General features: G+C 37.1%; 1 protein-coding gene across 1 annotated transcript; it reads left to right on the top strand.

Annotated features, from left to right (window-relative positions):
* Positions 1-30: 30 nt before the first annotated feature.
* On the top strand, positions 31-15,804 carry LOC311098504 (aspartate aminotransferase, cytoplasmic-like). The gene is made up of 13 exons (XM_084138740.1): positions 31-189; positions 305-387; positions 1,045-1,155; positions 1,246-1,339; positions 3,009-3,062; positions 3,611-3,778; positions 5,644-5,825; positions 8,662-8,785; positions 8,967-9,184; positions 10,392-10,542; positions 10,665-10,824; positions 13,611-13,753; positions 15,448-15,804. The coding sequence occupies exons 1-13, from the start codon at positions 90-92 to the stop codon at positions 15,585-15,587; spliced, it is 1,728 nt and encodes a 575-aa protein (XP_083994866.1). The 5' UTR covers positions 31-89; the 3' UTR covers positions 15,588-15,804.
* The last annotated feature ends 2,076 nt before the right edge of the window (positions 15,805-17,880 follow it).

Genomic DNA, 17,880 nt, shown 5'->3' with positions numbered 1-17,880 from the left:
TGCTGAATCGTTTACTTTAGGGGAAGAAAGGGTGCAGACAGACTCTCTTCTCACGATATTTCACCTGAACAACGTTTGTGCTGGCTGAAATGACAAGCTGCTATGTCGAAAATAACTCTGTAGCTTCAATCAGTCTGTCTGAATTATCCAGTTCATCATCTGTGTCTGACAGAGCCTGTGTTCACTGGGGTAAGATCAATTTCCTCCTGTTCAACGAGCCATTTCGATTGCCTACAGTGTTTTACCTTTACTTGCTGTTCTTTTTTCTTTTTTTTTTTTTTCTTTCTTTCTTTTTTTCTGAAAGGTTGTGTACTCAGTGGCTCCGAGAACACAGCTGTCTTTCAAGCAGAAAATGATCTTCTGGAGAATCAGTTCTTCATCAAAACGGTATCAGTTCTTATCACAAACCCATTTCTGGGCCTCATAGTCCACCTAAACATGAAACCTGTCATCATTTACTTACCCTCATGTCTTTTCAAACTCGAATGACTTTCTTTTTTCGTGGCGTGTGTTAATTCAGCTTTCTCTCAAGTGAACTGTTAATCGTTGTAACTGAATCATTAAGCAAATCTGAGTCATTAAGCAAATCCGATTCATTTGAATCATTCTTCAAGTCAAATCTTTTCAACAATGCTCATGAACACAAACACAAAGGGAGCCGTGTTGTTTTTCTTTTTATTTATTTATTATTAATAATTATTTGTTAATACATTAATTTTTCTTTAATGCGGTGGCGGGCTTAAAATAATTTGCAGAAGTGATAAGAAACTGTAATGTGTCAGGGCCTGGAACTACTTTATAGACGTTTATAAAACTTGCTTTTGTCGTTTTGTGGTTTGACTGTACCAGTCCATATTCACTTTCATTATAAAAGACTTAAAATTGACCTTTTGTGTTTACGGGTCATTTTGCTACATGAGGGCGAGTAAATGACTTACATTTTTAAAAAGGCATTGATAAAGTGTATGAGTGGGCCTGATAACCTACACACAAATCCACAGGTTTTTTTATTACTCTGAAACGACCTGATTTCTGTTTTCACAGATATGTCTTAGTGAGGAGGCTGGAGATGAGATGCATATTGTGTCCGTCTGTGACGGTGTCGGAGCTTCCAAACCATTGCCTATTGCCACTCTCCGCCACTGCATGCCAATGGTGAATTTATTATTGTCGCTGATTGATTGACAACATACTTCTAATCATAAATGTACATGAGTGAATTTTTTGTCATACTGTATGTTGCAGGTCAGTTTTCCTGGTTTGGAGCTCATCCCACCTGTCACCTTTAAACTGTGCTCTGGTAAAGGACCTGTGTTCATCTCTGCTCAGCATATCACATGTAAGAATTTGCATTAGAATACTTGTATTCTATTTTCTGTATTTTCCAGGGCTGCTCACTGACAAAAAAATGCAGGTTGTTGAATAGAAATTTTCTAAGACTGCAAAGATTTTCTAAGACTGACAAAGATTGCACTGAACTGCAATTCATAGAAATGTATCATGGTTACACAACAGGGGAGTTTCCTTAGGCCAACACAATTTTTGACACAAAAATTAAATACAAGTTTAATTCAAAACGGTTTGGATTTTTCTAAAGTGTGAGTTGATTACATAAATTTCGAACTATGAAAATAAATAAAAACTAATTTTAAATTTAAAACAATACAAATTAAAATGTTGCCTTACAGCACTACAAAATATTTCTCAATTCATTCAGATAACTGTATAAAAATAAATATTGACCTTAGAATTAGTGGTGAAATGGATGATATTGTAATTTTCCGCAATGCTCCACATGTATGAAAATGTTTATTTAAAAATAAGAAAAATTCTAAATAATAGTAATGATAATAATAATTCTTAAATTCAAATTTGAATTACAAATCTGCATGCTCTTTATATCAATTTAAATTTACTAAATTATTTATAGGCATTTCCAGTAGAGTTTAACATTCGGGTTATGGAAATTGATTTTGAACGATAACTTATAAACCTTTAAAGACAGCCTTACTCTGAGCTACAAGGTTGTTAATCTATGGTATTTGCTTCTGCTGAAGACATCAGCCTGCATTATTTCAGCTTATTTTTTAAAATGATCATGTTTAACAATGGAATTCCTGATGTAAAACTACATTACCCATGATGCTGTACAGAAAAGGAAACCCCAAAAAAGCTCTTTAGCTCCTCCCACTCCCATGAATCACTGCGAAGTAATCGAGGAGGGCTGCGTTCCAGTCCACTTTTAGACACGCACTTGCGAACTTCCCTAAGCACTTCCCCTCGGGGGAATCCCTGCCGCCACTTTGAAGTGCATTCCACTTCTTGAAGTGGACGAGGGAAGTTTATATGGACAGACCCTCGATTTTGACTGAAGGAGCAAGTCTACTTCATATGTACACTTCAGGCAGCTCCATATACCACAATGCAACACGACTGTGACGTCAACGCATATTGCGTTTAATTTACCCCACCACAAACCACTCTTTGATATATTAATTATAAAAAAAAAAAAAAAAACTCAAACAGACCTATATACATGTAGAATGCTGCATTAAACAATTTCATAAGGGAAAAAAATAAATAAAAAAATCAACCCTATGGTGGATTCCAAGTGGTCAAGGGCTTAGCACGTTCCAATTCAGCTTATTGCAAAGGTTCCGCCAGTAGTGGGCACTCATGCAACGTAAGCAATGACGTACATCCAAGTGAACGAGACGGAGGGAAGTTAGTGAGTGAAGGGCATGACAATTTTGGACTGGAACGCAGCCTAGATCTCCCTGCACTCAAAATACTAATATAATTATGCATATAATATAGGCATATTCTGCAATAAACTTAAAATATATTATTTTTACATTTAGTCAACATTTGTAAATTAGAAGTTTTATAAATCCCTATGATAAATGAATGGAGAAAAAAGAATACTTCTGGAACCAGCACTGTTGCATTCTATTCAATTTTGAATGGTGCTCAACCATGCTAAAATATTAATTTCTACCTTTTTGCAGTGAATCCTATTGAAATGACTGAAGGAGAAGAGGATGAGGATGAAGAGGAGGTTGGTTGAATGTCAGTGATGAGACCTTATTTTGACAATTTGAACCATGGATCCTGTGTGACAACAGTATGCACCCTATCAATGTTTGTTTCTAAAGCATCATAGTGGTGCTCAATGTTAAAAAACTGTATTAACTTCAAGTGTTTTAATGCTAATGAAAAACAGTAAGTCTTGTAAAATAATAAAATATGACTGTAAATAATACCACAATTTTATACTATGTATTTTTCCTCATCTGTAGACTGAGATATGCATAGTACCTTATAAAACACAAAATGTCACAAAAAACGCAGACACAACTGACTCAAGAAATAAAGTATATACTGTGCAGTAGTAACAGTTTATGTGACCTGATTAATCTGTCCTTTGACAGAATGTTGTTAATTGTAAAAATTATTTTTTTGTTTACTTAGCAGTGACCACCATAGATGAACTAGCTTGGTGGGGGTATGACATGGCTTATGGCAGAGTTTATAATGAGCCGTTGCTAGGAAACAGTCACACACCTAAGCAACAGACAGTAAACAAACCGTTGCAGGTTGTCATTGACAGATCTGGAGAATGACTTGTGTTTACAGTGGGAAAACAACGTAATGCACCAGCACAAGATGTCTACTTGTTCTGTGTTTGATGGTGCAGTCTTTATATCATCCGAGATGAAGCTTACAGAGGATTTCAAGCGAGACACGCACCCCAATAAAGTGAATCTAGCTGGGAGGGGTGAGTGATTTTATTAGATCTGCCTCAAACTGGACACGGACTACTACCTATAATGATGATGGTTAAATTAAAGACCCTATAAAATCAAAATTGAATTTTAGCTCCTTTGCTCTTAAAGGGATAACGTTAGTTCACCCAAAAATGAAAATTCTGCTATCAATTACTCACCGTCAAATTGTTTTAAACCTAGGAATTTCTTCTGTTGAACATAAAAGAAGATATTTTGAGGAATATGAGTAACAAAACAGTTGCTGGTCCCCATTGAATCAAACTGAGAATGTGCTTTATTGCCAAGCTTGTTTACACAAGACATTTGTCTTGGTGACAGGAGCTTCAGAAAGTAACTTAGAGACATAGTGCAGACATATAGGAATTACACAGTGGAAATGAAATATAACAATAATATAAGAAACAAAAATGTAAATAATGCAATATATTGCATATAATGTATGTGTGGGGTCCAAAGAGATTTTCTTAGCCGTATTCTCACTTTGGAGGTGTAAAGATCGTGGGCAGGGGGGATCTAATAATCTTCTCAGCCGTCCTGACTGTCCTGTTGTAGTCTCCTGATGTCTGATTTGGTAGCTGAACCAAACCAGACAGTTATAGATGAACACAGGACAGACTCAATGATGGCTGAGTAGAACTGTTTCAGCAGCTCCTGTGGCAGGTTGAACTTCCTCAGCTGGTGAAGAGAGTACAACCTCTGCTGGGCCTTTTTCACTATGAGTCTATCTGAGTGTCCCACTTCAGGTCTTGAGAGATGGTGTTGCCCAGGAACCTGAATGTCTCCACTACTGCCACAGTGCTGTTCATAATGGTGAGAGGGGGGAGTGCTGGGGGGTCCACGATCATCTTCATTGTTTTGAGTGTGTTCAGCTCCAGGTTGTTGTGACTACACCAGACAGCCAGCTGTTCAACCTCTAGTCTGTAAGCTGACTCGTCACCATTTTGGATAAGGCTGATGACTGTCATCTGCCAACTTCAGGAGCTTGACAGAAGGTTCTTTTACAGTGCATTCATTGGTACTCAAGGAGAAGAGCAGTGGAGAGAGCACATAACCCTGGGGGGTGCAATTGTGAGAGTCCTTAATGTGAGTTTTCCCAGTCTCACTAGCTGTTGCCTGTCTGTCAGAAAGCTGGGGATCCAATGACAGATTGGGGTTGGCACAGGGAGCTGGGTCAGTTTGGCTGTGAGAAGATCAGGCATGATGGTATGAAGGCCAAACTGAAGTCCACAAATAAGATCCTTGAGTAAGTCCCAGGTCTATCGAGATGTTGCAGGATATAATGCAGTCCTATGTTGACTGCATCAACCACAGACCTGTTTACTCTGTAGGCAAACTGGAGAGGATCCAGCAAGGGTCATGTGATGTCCTTCAGGTAGGCCAACACCAGTCTTTCAAACAACGTCATGACCTTCATTGACTTCTATAGTATATGAAAAAAAATACTATGGAAGTCAATTGTGACCAGAAACTATGGTTACCCACATTCTTCAAAATATATTCTTGTGTGTTTAACGCAAGAAAGACATTCATACAGGTTTAGAACAACTTGAGGGTGAGTAAATTATGACAGAATTTTCATTTTTGGGTAAACTATCCCTTTAAGGTCATTGTACACCTGAAATGTCAGTAATACAGGACAATGCACCAAACATATTTATGATGCACCTTACATTAGTACCTTAATGCCATTTACTTTGCATGAACAATAGCACTTTGTTTTATTGTAAAAACCATTCCATTCTCAAATGATTTCATAGGTCATTTAAAGGAATACAAAAAATGACAGCTCTTACATATTTCTTACTTCAAAACATTGCCTGTTTATAATCAAATGTACATTTTTCTCAATGACCAGAGTATGTTGGAGAACATGGACACACCACATGGCTTCCTCTTGTACGAAAAATTAAGCAGCAAATTGCCACAGACCCGACTCTAACCCCAGAGTACCCACCCATCCTTGGGATCCCAGAATTCACCCAGAGAGCAACCGAACTAGCATTGGGCAAAGATAGCCCCGCCATTGTTGAAAGCAGGGTAATGTCCTTTAATTATTTTCAGTAACCGACGTCAGACTGTGTAGACCAACGTGATCAACAACGACTCGCAAGCTGAATACACTGATAGCACTGTAGAGGCTTGGTACATATCCAATGTGTAGTTTGTTTGTAGATGGTGTAAAGCTGGTCGTCTTCAACACTATCGTGAAATGTCAGTACAAGCTGTAAACTGCATATAGATTTTTATTATTGAACTACGGAGAAGATGTGACGCAAATGGGTTAGTCACCCACGTCAAACATTAGAGATATTGGTGCAGAATAGAAACTAACCTCTACTGATCACTTTACTATTTTAGAAATGATTAACATGATACTTTAGTGTTCATATTCAGGCCTGACAAAAACCCAGTTTTCACATTTCTGTCAACCTTAAGCATTTCAACCAGATGAAACAAGCAAATCCACACAATTTAAAAGAGGAATATAATATCATGTGCAGGGACTTAAAGTTGTTGAACAGAAATTGCAACTTTTGGTTTCTTTTATAAATAAATTTGACATTTGGTCATTCTCATAAAAAAGGTTTCTTCATGATTGTACCCCAGAACTGTCAAAACTTGTGACAGACAAACAAGCTCAGGTGTCGTATTATGGTGAGTCTGTTTTTCACACAGTCAGGAGAGTTCAAAGGAGACAACGTGTCCACAAGCTCAGTTGTTTGAGTCGAGTTAATTTTGAAAGCAACTTCCAAAAAAATCATATCTTTGATAATTAAAATGCATGATTATTATGGATGATGAAGTGTTTGTCTAAAATTGACAAAAATCACCATCAAACTGAAAATGCAGAAGCTGTTCTTTTCCATATGCTGAAAACAAATGTTGATCAGTGACCGGAACAATCAATTGCAACTTGCATGCTCAGTGCTGGAAGTGGTGGGTGAGGGGGTTCAGCAAGTAAAAAACAAGGTTACGCAACAGATTCAACTATAGATGTGCCGTTACCAGTGCGTATCGGCCTACTTCAAGCACTGTGCATGGTCTGTTCGTTTAAAAGTCCCATAGCAGATCTCAGCGAATACTGAATCAGACTATTTAAATGTTGAGCAAGCAAGTCAATCAGTGCTATGTAGTAAAACAGTCTTTCCCACCAACAGTGCACATTTTGGATGTCTCCCTTATCTGACTCATCTATTTCTGGTCTAAATCGTCCCTTATACCCTTAAAATTGTATTATTTGAGGGGACAGCCATGTGTAGTGGTGTCTGAAACTATTGAGGATGTTAACGAGTGCACTTCAATTCCACAATGCACCGCAATAAGTTCAAGCTCAATGGCTAGAGTATACCCATAATACACTTAGTGTCTGAATTCACTTGCTCGTTTTCATTCACTCCTTCGTGGACTATATTAGTGGAGTATATAGGGAACAGTGAATGAGGGTATAGGGGGCTATTTCGAACACAACATTGTTGCCTCTACTAATGAAATGAGTTGAATTAGGTGTGTATGATTAGGAAGAATTCAAAACTGTTTAGTGTTGGTGTGCCTCCAGGAACAGGGTTGAGAAACACTAGTAAATTATGTGATTGATAGCTGATTGCATTTAAATGACCTATCAGCCTGTGCAAACTAGAGTTTCATGATTGAACTAGATTCCTATATTACTATTTAATCCTAATCTAATTATGACAAACTATATATCGTTGGAAAGTTCTAAGACTCCTAAATAGATATTTAGGACTGTTTTTTTGTTATAAATTATGTAGGAACAGAAATAGATGAATTTATGACAAGAGTGCACCTCAAAAAATCTACGTAATAACAGGAGTTCTGACCTTCGTCACAAAAAGTTGACGCACACACTTTTAATAATTGATATGTTGGTTTTTATGCTAAAATTTCATTAGAAAATATATAATCTAGTATTTGTCAATAAAAAAATATAAAATAATATTATCTTCTAAAAAGTATAATATATATATTATCCTAAAAAATATTGTATTATATTTTTTTATCGCTTTTTTTTATTATATTACATATTTTATTAGTTATCATAAATTAGGTATCATTTGAAAGCTTATGATCTCAGAATTCATCCTGTGAAAACTGTTTTGAAATTGGACATTGTGTTACCATAGAAACGGTACTCTAAATTATTTTATCAGGCTCCTCCCCTTTTGGGCATCCTTATGTTTCATAATTTATGATCAAAATATTTTCTAATCTTGACAAAACACATATTGTCAGAAAGGTCTGAGTCTCAAGGTTCCATATTTTGTGACAGAAGTGATATTTGGACAGAAATTTATTAATTTGTTATGGTAGAATGCATACAGTAAAATTCAATGGAATTCAATGACACCCGGTGGCTATTTTTGGTAATACGCCTAAACAAAATCTCATGGGAACTTCATTTTTTGTGATATCAACTTCAAATTTGGAACACAACTTGGTTAGATATTTGGCTTTGATTTTATAGTAATTTTTTTGTAAAACATATTTTGTAAAATATATATTTTATATAAAATAAAAATATTAAATAAATTATATTTGATTTAATGTAAATTTAAACTTCCATAACTTTTTCATACTTTAATTTTTTGATGTGCTTTCACTTCAGCAATAATCTACTATTTTTTACCTTTAAAACAAGACCAAACTTAGGTCTATACTCCAAAGCATTCTTGAATTACAACCATTTAAGCTTGAATAGTGCATTTTAATGTCCATTCTCAAAAAGGGGGGTGACAGCTAAGGGGTTAAACACACTAAGACAAAAAAAAGTTGGGAAATACTTTTGTTGTGAATTACATTTAGCCTACTTTCCAAATCACCAACTCAATTTGACATGTGTTTGGAAATGCGGTAGGTGTTTGGCGTCCAAACAGTTGGAAGTACCGGAGCAGTGCGCCTGGGCGCTGAGTTACTGAGATCCTGGTACTGTTCAAGTTTTTCCTGGAGTGGACCAATCTTGCTCTCCTCTCCCTGTGATGGTGGGTACAAAATGTGCACATGCCATAATGTGGATTTTTTTTCTTTTTTTTTCTAGAAATTAAATTCTAATGTTCAGTAATTTCGGACCAAAAACTGAAGATGAACCTTACAAGTATCTGAGCTTAGCCTTTGAATATGCAGTCGTAGCACATGTGGTAATCTCTTTGTCGTTTCTTGAAGACTCACTGAAAGGCACCTTTAAGGCAGCAGGGATTGAGGATGTGCAACATTATCGGTACTGGGATGCAGAATCCAACGATGTGTGTGTGGAAAACATGGTGCATGACTTGGAGAACGCTCCGGAACAGTGTGTCGTGGTCCTGTATGCTTCAGGCCACCATCCCACTGGTGCAGAACTCTCTCAAGAGGACTGGAAACGTGTAGCTGAGGTCATGATGGTATGGTCTCAGAATGAAACAAGAAATCAAGCTTAAAAATGGACATCTTTCTCTTGAATTATTTAGAAAGTTCATTATCAGGTGTATAAGCCCAGTTAGACCCTCAGGGTAAGATCAAATATACTTAAGCCTCACTGAAAATCTCACCATGAGAATGAGATAATTTTTAAACAATTTCTTTCATGTTTTCTGATCAATAATTCAAGTCTCTATGCACTTGTGTTAAAACAAGTAAACAAAAATCTGGTTAAAGGCCCCAATATACATCAAGCGAAATAGAAGAATGAAATGTGGCGTAATTTCAAACAAAATCAGTCCAAAACAAATTTCTTGTTTTTTTTTAGTTTGTTTTGGGAGTTCGAAACAGCTTGCCAAAGCAAACTTTCTGGAAAAGTTAATTCCGGCTGCTAAACATCTTTAGACTACCAATTGTCCATGGCGATTATGTAATAGGTAGGTGTGCAATGAGGCTCCGCCTTCTTTCACATGGAAATCTCCTCTGCTCTGGTTCATTTCTTCTGTTTAATCCATTGAGGTCAGACGTTCGCGAGTAAAAACGTACATACTGGACAGCTGCTTTATGATAGAAAATGAAGTTGTACTTCTGATGAAATGAGACACTGACACTATTTTTCATGTTCTGCAACGTTGCTTGATTATAAGCAATCTATTGTATAAAGTTCCATAATATAAATAAACATGATGTGACTTTACTGGAGTGCCGAATTGCAGAGCTCGTGCAAACATATCCGCGTTGCAATGATCAGTTGTTTTACTTAGGCTTTCTTTAAAAAAATGCTTGCTGTTTGTGCTCAATTTGTTATTGAGAGGAAAGCGCACAACACATATTTACATATTCATCTAAATATCTCAGCAGTCTTGTGGGCGGCGTCGGGATGTTCGCTAACAGTATATTGCTGCTCAAGTATTTTGAATTTCGCTTTACCCCAAAGCGAAGAACGAAAAAGAACTTCGCCGTGAGTATATCGGGGCCTTAATACATGCTGTCAGATGTATACTGACCATTGATGGATGGTGTATTGCTTTGATCTCATGATTAGTGTATATATAGCATAGTTCAAGCTTTTATCACTAATAGCCACAGTGTGGGTCAGTAGCATTTGATATACTGTATAAGGATTCCTTGAATGAAATTTCTGTTATCTGGAAGTCTTTCAACCCCATTTTTTCTCTTTCTCTTGATTAGAAGCGGCAGTTGTTTCCCTTCTTCTTGATGTCTGCCCAAGGCTTGTGCAGTGGTTCACTTGAGCAAGACGCTTGGGCTGTTCGTCATTGTGTGTCTTTGGGGCTTGAACTACTCTGCGCTCAATCTTTTTCTTACAGCTTTGGCCTCTATGGTGTGTTTACTGTTCCATTTGAAATTGTGTTATAGTTTAAATGACAAAAAAACATGTCTCAATGTTAAGATATAGATTACTAGAAGCTAATAGACTATTATTTTGGCTAATGACATTGACAGGTGAGAGAGTGGGGCATCTTCTCTGCGTGTTAAAGCAGAACATGCTGGCCGTGCAATCTCAAGCTGAGAAACTCGTTCAGACTCTTTGGTCCTGCCCACCGATGGAAGGGGCCAGGGTGGTTGCCACTATATTAAGTAATCCTGCCCATTTAGTTGAGTGGTAAGACTTATTCCATTCATTGATGCATTTTAACATGATTAAAATGTTTATTTAAAGGGGTCATGACATGGATTTTTATTATTTTAATATGTTATGATGTACATACTATGGTACAATGATGTGTAACTACATTTTAAACTATGAAACTTGCAGGATGTTTTTAATGGTACAAAGCCTTCTTATGTGTCAAACGATCAAGGCAAATTTGATTTTTCATGTCATGACCCCTTTGATGTTCATACATTCTTTGGATTTCAATTCTGTTCTAGCTTGTTTCCTAGTCTTGCTTTCTAATAAACCTGTGGCTGGTTGCATAAACTGCTTAGACTAGTCTCACAAGTTATTCATCTAATTATTTTTCTTTATGGCTGGTTCTTACTTTTTAAAGTCAGTTACATAAAAAGGTAGATCGGTCTAATGTTAATCAGAAAATTATTATTTATTAAGACTAGTTCAGATATCAAGACTAGTATTAGCTAGTTCTTAAAGGGATACTTCACCTCTGGAAAGATGAATGTGTATTTAAATTGGGTAATTTATGTAGTAGAAATGTGAAATTATTTTTGAATTTGGAGCCTTCTAGACTGAGAAAAGCCAAAAAATATATTTTTGGCTCATGTGGATGAAAGACAACAACTCCCAGAATGCACTTGCTTCGCTGCCCTACGAGGCCCCTCCCAAGCCATGCCTACCGGTTACAGAGGGCAGCTACTAGTTGACTCGAAACTGAAAAGACGCTGTTTTATCATGAGTCTCCGTGATGAGTCTGCCCGGGATTTTGAGATCGCCCAAAATGTCCGGGATTTGGCTTTTGCGTTCTACACTCGCCATTCATTATGTTTACTGTGGCAAGCAGGACGAGGCTGAGGGGCGTGGGAGAACGGCACGAGGCCGGTGGCGTGATTACTGATGAGCGGCACCTGTGAGACGCACCGGTTCCGTATCTCTCACGGAGGAGCGGGAATTTTCTTAGCAATGCTATAACGCACATCAACCGATCACTTCATGTAAACACTACATTCAGATTCACCAATCGGAATGAATTCAGTTAGATTGAAACAAAAGGTGTGCATGTAAACAATGAATGGCGACTGTAGAAAGCAAAAACTGAATCCCGGACATTTTGGACGATCTCGACGGCCGGACATGTCCGGGAAAAAGAGGATGTATGGTAACCCCTACTACTCGGCTTTCTCCACAGAGCAAGAGCCTGTTGGCTTACCTTCCAAAAAAAGATGGCTGACACTATTTGTACATTCTGTGAGTGAGATCCCACCCTCTATGGGCGGGTTTGAGAACATGCAGAACTAGCTCCTACTACTGGCTGTAGTTTAGCCTCTAGCCAAAAAATCTTTGCGTCATCTGAGGATTTTTTACAGACAAAAAATACATAAATCTCTCGTCTCATAAATCTCTCGGGATATGAGGGAAGGAAGCACGGTAATTCGAAAATACTACAGGTTTTCTACTGATACAAAGCTTAATGCTAAATGCTGAAGTATCCCTTTAAGACACAGTCTTAACATAGTGGCAAAGTTTATGCAAATGGCCCCTGGCATTTTTGAGTGTTGAATATCGTTAACTCTGCAATGAATTGTAGAGTTGCTTAGGATAAAAGCATATGCTAAATGCTTGAATGTAAATGTTTTTTCACAGCATTTTATGTTATAATGTCCTCACAAAGTATTTGGATGCTTAAGTCACACTTTAAATGCATGAATGCCACTGAATTACAGAACATACACAATGTCAAACCAAGAGGCATGTGCAAAACAAATATAGCAAGATGCTTTTTCTCAGAAAAAAATTAAAGATTTTTTATCAAGATGCTTTCAATATGACTTTTAGTGGATGAATGAAGTCAGTTCTCCTCAAGCTCACACAGGTATCCTATAATCAGGTAGTTCATCACATTACATTTATGAATATTATTAATACTTTGTGTTAGTTTTGAACAGTACATCTATTGTTTTATCATTTAAAACATGTATTTTTGTGGAATGATTTACTTAAAAAAAATATATTTTATTATCTCTGTTTAATGCCATTTACTTTGACATTTTACCATATAATGCAAAGACATTCATACATTTTAAGTGTGGCTTAAGTATCTAAACACGTTTTATGTGCATGTGGTCCTTGGCACTTTTGTATCAGAGCATCTGATTGTCAGTCTCTTTATACCTGCCTGAATAGGTTAGTTTGTTATTGACCTTAGCCATTTCATTTAAAGGGTTAGTTCACCCAAAAATGAAAATTCTGTCAGTAATTACTCGCCCTCATGTTGTTCCAATCCCGTAAGACTTTAGTTCTTCTTCGGAACACAAATTAAGATATTTTTGATGAAATCTGAGAGCTGGCTCACTCCTTCATAGGCTGCAAGGTAATTGATATCTGCCAGCCCAGAAAAGTTATAAAGACATCATTAAGGAGTGATCCAGCTTTCAGATTTCATCAAAAATATCTTAATTGTGTTCCAAAGATGAACGAAAGTCTTACGGGGTTGGAACAACATGAGGGTGAGTAATTACTGACAGAACTAACCCTTTAAGCTTAATGTTCAAAAGCAATGTGAAATCATTCACTCCTGAAATTGCCATTTAAAATTAAGAACATTTCGATCTGAACTCGATCACATTACACTTGTGAACAGGCATAAATGCGGTAATGATTTTGAGAAAAACAAATGCCCAAGGCTTTCTATTATTTATGCAAACATTCAGCTGAAATTAAAAACTGCTCTTTTTATTATTCAGTAAATGACTGAGTCTGAAGTATTTTCTCAGGCAGGAGAGTGTGAAGGGCATTGCTGAACACTGCATGCTAATCCGAGAACGTCTGCGTGAGAGACTGAGGCTTTTGGGTGGTCCGGGGCATTGGGATCACATAACAAAACCTGGAGGGCTTTATTGCTGCTTTGGACTGAATGGTGAGTTCAGCATAACTAATGCTAATATTCAAGGGCAGGACTTAGGGGGCTGGGGGCCCCTGGGCTTGAGTTTAAGTTTGGGCCCTACTTACACTACAAACATCATTATGGAGTAGTAGCACAAATTACACTATTTAAATATGCTTTGAGGTTTCTAGAAAAATTAATATGCAACATGCCTATAGTCAAAGTTTAGTGGCAGGCTAAAATTAAATAGTCATTATAATACAATACAATGCAGGATGTGCTCTCTCGGTTGAGAGAAGATCAGAACTCTAATAATAAAGCCAAGAGAAGTATTTTTAAATTCGTTGTCATAGCTATATGTCCTCTTATGTCAGATTCTTAAATTTAGTCAACAAATTCAATCAGAATGCAAAGACACTACGTATGGCTATTATGACCAAATAAAAGGAAGTCGGTATCAATAAAATCCATTTTTGGATTGACACAGACTGTTTAGACATGGCATGTATGGATTTACACAGCAAATTATAATTGCATAAATTATGTTAAGAGATTCATGTTTTAAATGTAAAAGTCTACTTTTTAACTATATGAAACTAACACCGCCAGTAGGTGGCGGCAAGTCTCCATCTTAATGAGGGAGTTGAATCCTTTATTCAATCGATTCGTTCAAAAATCCTAATTCGTTTAACCTAGCAAATGACTGTATTTATGAATGGGTAGCCTAATTGAATCATTTACTCGTCTGATTCTGTCAAAAATGCAGATATTTTGAGGAACAAAACACGTGTTGCTCGGAGGCGCAGCGGTTCTGCTGTTTGTTCTGCTTTCTTTGACGGACCAAAAACAGAATGTATCTATAAAAGTTATTCAGTAACTTTATTGAACTGTTGTATAAATGTCACATTTGCTATTGTGCAGATGTTCGGAAAAACAGCACTCTTGCTGGTGTGATAACTCACATATCATCTCAAACGGGAACTCGTTAGGCCTAAATGTTTTGTTTTAGTTTTTTTAATCATTTTGATGACATGTATGCCTATTCCTATATTGTGATGGCAGTGGAGAGAGCGCTCAAAACTCTCCAGAGCACATAATTGAGTGAAAAAAATTATATAAATGATCATTCTCTGTAAAGCAATGAGACGTGAACATATGAGAATTTATCAAGATTTTTCTTAATGTGTGCTCTTTTGGATTAAAGGATAATTGAAGCTTTTTAAAGTAGCCGATCGTAATGGAGCAGATGCGGATCAACACGCGTGCTATTCTTTGTGAAATAAAGATAAATATCAGGTTGCGTCATATGATTATGGCCTCGAAGCTCTCAGTCGGAGGATATTAATTTTATTCCATGCTCCCCTCCTTCTTTCAAACTATATCCTTTCAAACTACTCTGTGAGCGCGGAAAGACACTACAGTGTATTGGATTTTGTTTTCAAGTGCTCAAGTCACTACTTTGGGCTGATTATAGCCCTCGCTCGCACATGGCCAGACAGTGGAAATACGGCGAATAATTTCTGGATATCTGGCATACAAGTTAACCGAACAAAACAAACGAATGAAAATGGGTAAGGGAGGGGGCCCACTACTGGGCGGGGTCCATGGGCTACTGGCCAGTCAAGCCCAATGGTAAGTCCGGCCATGCTAATATTACAAGGGGAGCTCAATACTACAGTATGCATTTAACACTGTAAAGCAGTAATTTGTTTCATGCTCTCCCTCAGCTCAACAGGTGGAGTTTCTGATTAAGAGGAAACACATCTACTTGTTACCCAATGGGTGTCTAAACGTTAGTGCCATTAACAGCCGTAACCTGGACTACGTTGCTGAATCCATCCATCAAGCCATGCACTCTCAACTCTGATCTCACATCATACTCAAGCTGACTGAAACCCTTCATCTTTGATATGCTTTTCATCAGTTATGCAATGCGAATTTTTGTCTGAATCTTAAGTAAGCATATTTCAAATATATTCATACCGTGTACTGAAAACAGTAAAACTTTGGAAACGTAGGCATAAACTTTTATTGAAGGCTGTAATGCAGGCAGAGCTGCAATAGACTTTGCTGGTTCCCTGCGCTTGAATACTGAAAACCAATAGAGTGTGTGTGTGTGTGTGTGTGTGTGTGTGTGTGTGTGTGTGTGTGTGTGTGTGTGTGTGTGTGTGTGTGTGTGTGTGTGTGTGTGTGTGTGTGTGTGTGTGTGTGTGTGTGTGTGTGTGTGTGTGTGTGTGTGTGTGTGTGTGTGTGTGTGTGTGTGTGTGTGTGTGTGTGTGTGTGTGTGTGTGTGTGTGTGTGTGTGTGTGTGTGTGTGTGTGTGTGATAGGACATACTGTTTTTTTAATAGGGCCGAAAGAAGTAAGAAATTAAAGAACGTGTGTTTCACCCGCAGCCTTGTTTGATGCCTCTTATCAAGCAACATTCTCACATTTCCCTCCCATACAACACTCAGAAGTGTGCTAATTTGCAATTTCTCACATCAGTAAACATTTAATGGCATGGTCTTACCATTTTTCTCATCTAAAATAAACTGTATTAAGCATATATTTGCCTCAGTTTTTGATGAGTCACAAAAAGCAGTTTCCACATTTGAAATCTGTAGCATGCTCCTGATATGGCATGTTTCATTACATTATGGACATTAGCCTATTTATTCATGCTGTTGAATTCATGTTAAAGGATACAGGTCACCCAAAAAATTAAATTTGTCATTTATAAAAAAAAAATTTTTTATTCTGTGGAACTTTTTTTTTTTTTCAGATGTATTGGTTACCAACATTCTTTTGTCACACAGGTTTGGAGTGACATGAGAGTGAGTAAATGATGATAGAATTGTCATTATTGGGCGAACTAACCGTTTAACTGAGCTCAGACTGTTCTGATGTTAACACCCATAGTTCTGAGATGCTGGACATCATGGCAGTCATCATATTTGGTTCCTCCCTGTCGGCAGGAATGTAAAGGGTTAACAGACCTTACATTACGATTTAATGAACATTACCACCATTGGCATTTCCTTTTATTATCACTGGGTGATAAAAGTGAGTAGACCATAATACATTTTTTTCTTTTTATATAATAATAAAAAATTCATCCAAGGCAAAAAAATGATAAGAATGATCTTGAATGATAATCATGCACAATGTGCACAGCGTACAAACAACTAGTTACCACATTATTTCTTCTCTTATTATTGTTCTGGGAAAAAGAAAAAAAAAAAGCCCAGAGGCTGTTCCAGAGGCTATATCTAGATAATCGTGACAGACCAAGATAATGTGTCCTTCCACATTAAAAGTGATAAACAACATATTGTGCTCTAAGACAAAACTGCAATGAAGACAGAATTGATCAAAACAATTCCTACAGGAACAAACACAACTTTACTTACAGTAAGAGGTTTCAAAACATTTAACATTAATCAAAGGAAATTACCATAGCAATTTGAACTAAATGTTTTCAAGAAATCAATATGCCTGTTATATCTATAAGTCAGGTCTAACAGTCTGTTACCTTTGCTAGTCTTGCACGGTCGTGCTCCACTGATAATTTACCGCTTTCTTTGTGGTGACAGCAGGGACAGCAGCATGTCGCCCACACAGTGACAGTTCAATACCGTACAAATACATCTGGTGAAGACAAACAATCACAGCTGCTCTGACAGCTATTTCCTCCACATGAGTTTAACTGCCTCGGATGATGAATCACAGCTCCTGGCAAATCTTTTTTTCTGGTTAACCATGAATTGCACACATAATACACTGTACGAATCATAAATGTTGTGGTTTTCAGGATCAAAATTCAGGATCATCTTTTTGCTCCAATATTTTACATTATAATACAGTTTATTCCAATCCAATTGGCTGTGTTCCAAGAGTTTTGATATGCCATCCAGTAACAATGGAACCTTGATGATAGTGTGTGATTATGGTCTGCGTTGAGGTAAATAGACCTTAATCAAGGTAGATTTTGAATTTTAGGGTGGTATAAGGAGGCTGATGTCATTTCCATAGCTGTTTTATGGAGTTATTGTTTATCGAATGCTGAACAATTAGCATGTTGTTAAACCACAGTACAAATCCATTGTGTTGTACTCACAGCCTCATTTTCATTGCTGTCAAAACACAAACATTTTTATTATTTGAAAAATAAAGTAAGAA

This window comes from Abramis brama (assembly GCF_963993115.1).
Source record: "Abramis brama genome assembly, chromosome: 16".
NCBI lineage: Eukaryota > Metazoa > Chordata > Actinopteri > Cypriniformes > Leuciscidae > Abramis > Abramis brama.
The sequence above is the reverse complement of the archived record's forward strand: the minus strand, read 5'-3'. Positions and strand labels throughout refer to the sequence as shown.